Here is a 6,637-nt window from a genome sequence, read left to right on the forward strand (position 1 = left end):
ATTGAAATAGAACTGTTTGGGAACATGAATAATTGTATACAATTACAATGCACTATCAATTCTAAAACAAAAAATGTCATGCATGCATTTAAAAATGTAAGTAACAATTAGTTTTTTTATAACATAAAGTTTAGCTACAGTTTACATAATTTAAGTAGCAGAAAAAATATTTATTTAATTTAACAAAAAAATAATAACATAAACTATCAATACTTTTTGATATGCAACAGTTTGTAGAATGATAATGCAACATTTGGAATGTCTATAATATAAAGAGATAAGTACTAAATGAAACAAGCTACAATAATTGATACATTAAAAGATGTCCATTAAACAGTTAAGGTATTGACAAAATGTACACAACATATATTTTCAAACATTTTATATTATTTGCATATTTGGCCATTTTTTAATTAAATATACTTCGTTGTTAACACTAATAAAAACTTTTTAAAATACATTCAACAGTCAAATCAAATATCAGCTCATCAATAAATCCACAATGTTAGAAATATAATCACTAAATATACTTGATAATGTTACTAATAATATCAGTAGCTATAGTTTAAGTTATAATTGTGCTTTCACAATTTGAGAAAAAAAAATATATGGTTTGATTTTTAGTAATATCTTTTCCCTACAGAGTGTCATTATGAGAATTTAACAAAAATCAAAATAAGAAAATTCAGGATTTAAAATGATTAATTTCCCTTTAAGAGTAATAATTATATAGACAATTAGTAAAATAAATATTAGTTTTACTGTCCAACTAGACAATATCACAACTCAGTATTTAATGTATTTCTGTAAAAATAATTTTGACTATATGATTGTTCAAATAAAAATATTAAAATTAACTTTTTAATTCAACCGGATTTCCATTACAAAAAAATACATTGTATAAGCTAAGCTTTTTGAATAAAAGTATTGCACACCAGTACACAAATAATAACTTTTACATGACTAAGTCTAGTGTAAAAAAATATGAAATTGTAAATTTATAATCATAAGTAAAAGTTATGTTTTTTTTTTACAATGGAGTATTTATAATGCATATGGAATAGATGCTTTTAACAATTAGATGACTACCGAGATTTGTGAGTTAAAAAGATTTAGTCGTCTTTTTTAAACTCTGCCATTAGAGATGCTGTCTGTGTTTCTGGATTCCTGAAAGTTCCAATCTACGGGGTTAAAGAGCTGCTGCGTTTTTTTGTAGCCCCAGTACGGGGTCATGATAAACGTAACCAGGGTGAGGTTAGCGTAGAGCAACACGAAAATGGGGAGGGGCATATGGGTACTAATTTCTGTCCAGTTTTGGTAACTAACGTACCATAGGTAGCACTCAACTACGCTCCGCAAGTGAAAGGTGTGTATAAGCACGCATTGATTTATAGTCCACAGTTTACTGCTTTCCATACCTGCTTTAAGAAGTACGTAACATAGACACGAAAATGGGGTGCTCATTTCAAGAATCATACCTTTGCAACCGAAAGCGTAATTTGATTCGGAATGTAACGCTAGGGTGAAGGCTATAAGAGCTAAGCTGTGGTGCATTATTAACATTTTGGAAAAAGTTCTGTATGCTAGGTCTGACAAAATCACAGCGGACAACTCAAACATAAAAAACCCAACCGTCACGCACATAGCCACAGTGCTGGTGGCGGTCTTCCCAAATACAATATCCCTATCTAAGGCCGTTGTTTTAAAAATACCATAACAACCTATCACAATACCAAACACACCATACACAGCTCTCACAATAGCCAGGCTCATGAAAACTTTATGCTTGGACACTAGAGAGCGAAATGCTGAGAACAGATTGCAGAACAACATGGACCCAAAAAACAGGACCAAAACAAAGATAAATGTTCCAATAATAATTACGCCCTGTACTTTTCTGCTTGCATAGTCCACTTTTAGAAGGGATGGATTCACATACTGGAGTATTTCTTCTTCCTCTATAATGACTAACTTCGGCTGTCCTATAGAAACTTCTTGAGCCATCTTGGTTTAGCTGGTGAGTAAAATGTTATTTCAAAGATTTAAAACATGCTAAATTCTGCTAGATTAGCTGTACAAGTTAATCGTTGATACAAGTATGGTCAATAACTAGAAGCAGACCACAACTACTGGTCAGAGTTCCTCCAGGCATCGAAAAATTTTTACCGCCCCTGAACGAAATGAAATTTATATAATTTATATAGAAAATATATACTTTTAACAGTGTCCGCACCCCCCCCCCCCGGAAAAAAAGTTTACCCCCCCCCCCCGGAAATTTCAAGTGCCCTCCCGGAGAAAAAAGTCTGGAAGAAACACTGCTACTGGTCAGTCAAACCCTGGTCAATTATCCCTCGGTTTATTAGTTTATTACTCCCTGCCCAAAAGCTAGAATAGGACTTTACATTTGGGGGTAATATCCTAGATCCCAACTACAGACATGGATACATTCAATAGTAACCTAACACCTCTGGCATTAAATGATAATATAAAGTAGATTATATATTTATATATATTGTAAGAGCCTACATCATTGCTTATCCTGACAGTGATACCCCTGCTCCTTTAATACCAAATTATTATACTCCTACTTTTTAAAGAGTAATTCTAAAATTTAGACTAATCACTGATCAGTATTTAGTATTTAGCTAGAAGTCTATAACTATAGATCTAGATATCTGATATAGGCCTACTTATTACTTATAGATATTAATAGATCTACTCAATAAATATTAATAAATACTATTTAAATTAGAATAGGCCTAAATTAAATTAGAGAATCTATAATTTATATAATTAATTATTAATTAGAATTAGTAGATCTAGAATAATCTAGATCTAAACTTCTAAACTCTAACTCTAGGTCTTTTAGTTAGATTTTTAGGAGGTTACTCCACAAAATAAATGATTTGAGGTTCTAGAAATCTATATTTCTACCGTTTCTGTCTGATAATGTATATTATAGGGCAATATCATCTAGGGCAGGGCTATTAGATTTCTGAAACACGATCACACATAGAGTCTACCATATTTCTGTATTTCATATTATTTGAAAAACTAGTAAAAGTTAACTAACTACTGAAGTCAAAAGAAAGGTGCTCTCCCTTGTATAACTTGTACTTAAGTTAACTTAACTTACAAACTTAAACAACTAACTTCATGGTTGGTTAACCTAAGACGCGATTTAATTTAGAGTAGGTCCTATATGTAATAATTATAATTTTAAGCCCTTTAATAAAATGAAATAATACAGTTAATTGACATAATCGAATTTATAATAAAGCAAAATGAAGTAAACTAACTCACCTAGATTTTTCGTACTTCAAGTAGTAAACAATGGCGGTGTACAGTAGTTCTCAGCAGTCACAAACACAAAAATATCGATAGTAGATTTCTTGTTGCTAGTCTATAAAAAAAAAAAAAAAGAAAATCTACTAAAGCTAATTCGCTTTGTTGTCTTTTTCTAAAGTACTAATATGTTCTCATGTTATCTGTCTTTTGAAGAGTGCACTTATAATCAAAAGTGTTATACACCAGCGATCTTCAATAACAAGAGTAACTGCAGTGGGGGGAGGGAAAGTAAAGAGTGCGGGGAGTGAATCTAGGTCAAAGTTTGTTAAAACTTAAAACTCAAGATAATCTACGAGCCCTAGTCTTAGGATTGAAACATTTTTAAATAAAAAAAAAACATGTTTGTACTGTTCTTTCTCCTTACATCAGTGGCGTAGACATGGGTGATACTATAATTATACTATATATATAGGCCTATATATATATATATATATATATATACTTAAAGCAACAGCCAATTGAGAAAGATATTAAGGCCCGTAAATGGGGATGGATCGGACACACTTTAAGAAAAGAAAAAGAAAACATCGCAAAACATGCATTGGAATGGAATCCCCAGGGGAAAAGGAGGGTGGGCCGGCCAAGGAAAACATGGAAGAGAACGGTTGAGGAAGAGGCAAAAACAGCTGGGCTCTCATGGGCACAGATTAGAGGAGCAGCCCAAAACCGAGTCCGCTGGAGATGTGTGGTTGCAGCCCTTTGCTCCCCGGGGGCCACAAAGGAGTGATGATGATGATATATATATATATATATATATATATATATATATATATATATATATATATATATATATATATATATATATACATATATACACATATACATATATATAGGCCTATATACATATAGGCCTATATATATATATATATATATATATATATATATATATATATATATATATATATATATATATATATATATATATAACTGATATCTGATTTGGGCATATTAGTATTTACCTAATTGCAGTGTGACAATAATACTTTAATATGCTCATTTTATTGATTACAATGCAACTATGATAATAATACAAGTAAACCCGGCAAATAAATTAAACGAAACATCAACGAACCCAGCATTCTTATGAATGTTTACAAAATACAGGCCTACGCCTTGATATGATAAAAACGTCTGTGCACATTAATTATGCAACTTCACTCGCTAAATGTGCAAAAAATCGATTTGACTCAAGATTGACTGCCCAAACGGGCACTAAGAAAATTTAAATATCACGTGACTGTTGCGAGTGTTGCGTATCGGGTGGGCCTGCACATTCCGACGTCACTATTTCTGTATGTGTGGTTGCTGTAAACTATAAATAGTCTTTAAACACCCTTTTTGACCCGCCGTGCCTTTCCGCTCTGATTACGATGAAAGAAACGAGAGAGGAAGAAAAGAAGTTGTGTATTTTATAATCTTAAACCAACATTCACTTAGGAATCATCCATAAATGGCGTCACGCTTTTTTTGGACGATTTTTACCCCCCACCCCCTCCCCTCCGTCACACATCGTTACACAAAGCCTCCCCTTCCCCATAAAATGACGTTACACCTCAGCCTACAAACGCCCTCAAAATTGAAGTTGAATTTTTCTTAAAATACGATATTTCTCCAAAATCTTCTCTGAATTCTGTCAACATAGAATATTTTAATCAATTCCTATTACAATTTATTGAAACAGTTTTCTAAAACGCAAAATAACGGCTAAATTTCGTTTTCTAACATTGCTTTTTTATAATGCAAAAGTGTGACGTCACACCATCTGAACCCCCCCCCCCCCACTACCATGATGACACACTGTTACAATATTACGGACTCCCCTCCCCCCTACAAGTGTGACGTCATATATGGATGACCCCTTAGCACTTCAATGTTTTTTTGCGTCACGTGATGTTATTGGTTTTAAATTCACACGTAGAGCTTAGCTAGTGAAACAGGCATACACTTTCATCTTTATATTCCTAGTAAAGGTTCTTACGTTTTTTTTTATTTTTTTTTTACGTGTTTTAAGAAAACTCTATGAACACAGAAAGGCATAAAAAAGAGCCTTAAAAAATCTTGTAAAATGATGGATGCGTGATCTCGACACATAAAACACTGGGCATATCCAAATCAGTATTTCTTCCAGACTTCTTTTTCTCTCTCTCTATCACCCCCCCCCCCCCTGGAGGAGATGCCTAGAGGAAACTGATCCAAATCCCTCGAGTATAAATCCATGATTTAAACGTTGTCGCATCCAAATCGAGAAAGCCCTCAGTAAACAGAACACCGTTATTTTCGACGGACTAAAAGTGTTCGAATGTGTTTATTAGCTATTGAAAGGTATTTAATTCTTTTAATATAATCTCACAGGGCACCCGGGAAACTTCATCGATCAAGCTTAATCGATCAGTCTACGAAATGTCCGCAGTCGAATGTCCATAATCGAAACGCCCGTTATCGAACGGTCCATGGTCGAACTGTTTGATGAGTAAATGTCACTGGTCATGTAGTGAAAGCTCGAAATAGCCTGCTAGACTTTTTGGTCGCCCATTGTTTTATCCAGCGAGAAACAAATCTACCTCAGCACTAATGAAGATGTAGGCCACTTGGTGAAAATGCCCGATGTAATAAATGGTGGCTAGTAATAAAATACAAAGAAAGAAAGAAAGAATAATACAACAGAACTGTTTAGATCTAGCCAACTTGGACTGTGATATAAAAATATAATTGCTGCATTTGATAAGATGAATCTCCAAATATAATGGAATAGAACAGTATTTATGTAATAAAATACATACAAGAAAGAATAAATCTACAGAACTGTTTAGATCCAACCGATTTGCAGTCTAATTTAAAAAATAAATGTAATTTTTGCATTCACTGTTTCTTTCAGACTTTTTTCCAGGAGGGGGGGGGGGGGGCACTTGATATTTTTTAAGGGTGTGGGGGACTAAATTTTCCGGGGGTCGGGGAGGACACTGGTAAAAGTATATATTTTTTAATATCAATTCCATTTCACTCAGATGGGGGAGGGGGTGGGGGGGGGGGTGGCGTTAGACGGGGGCGGATATTCGGAAATCGATCCCATAAGATTTTTTGTCCCCATTCTGTCCTTGTGCTCAAGATAACTACTCCACCCCCACCATCGAAAAGATGCCTGGAAGAAACTCTGTTTTTATTTGTCATAGAATAAGATATAGAATCTATCTAGAAATAGAGAAATAAAGGATTAGAACAGTAAAGAATTCATCAAGGGAGATAACCTGTACGATACTTGAGATAATTTACTTGTTAAGTGTGTGATGAA

At 33.7% G+C, this 6,637-nt stretch overlaps 1 protein-coding gene across 1 annotated transcript in view; it reads right to left on the reverse strand.

Annotated features, from left to right (window-relative positions):
* Nucleotides 1-406: 406 nt before the first annotated feature.
* LOC131933788 (protein CLN8-like) overlaps nucleotides 407-6,637 on the reverse strand; it is a 7,233-nt gene continuing 1,002 nt past the window's right edge. Inside the window, exons 2-3 of the mRNA XM_059290358.1 lie at nucleotides 3,304-3,403; nucleotides 407-2,014 (exon numbers count right to left, since the gene is read on the reverse strand). Coding sequence (XP_059146341.1) covers nucleotides 1,126-2,004 — 879 coding nt within the window. The 5' untranslated portion in view covers nucleotides 2,005-2,014; nucleotides 3,304-3,403 and the 3' untranslated portion in view covers nucleotides 407-1,125. The remainder of the gene's footprint in view (nucleotides 2,015-3,303; nucleotides 3,404-6,637) is intronic.

Source organism: Physella acuta, unplaced genomic scaffold, assembly GCF_028476545.2.
Source record: "Physella acuta isolate Inbredline_101_S28 unplaced genomic scaffold, ASM2847654v3 ptg002629l, whole genome shotgun sequence".
Lineage (NCBI taxonomy): Eukaryota > Metazoa > Mollusca > Gastropoda > Physidae > Physella > Physella acuta.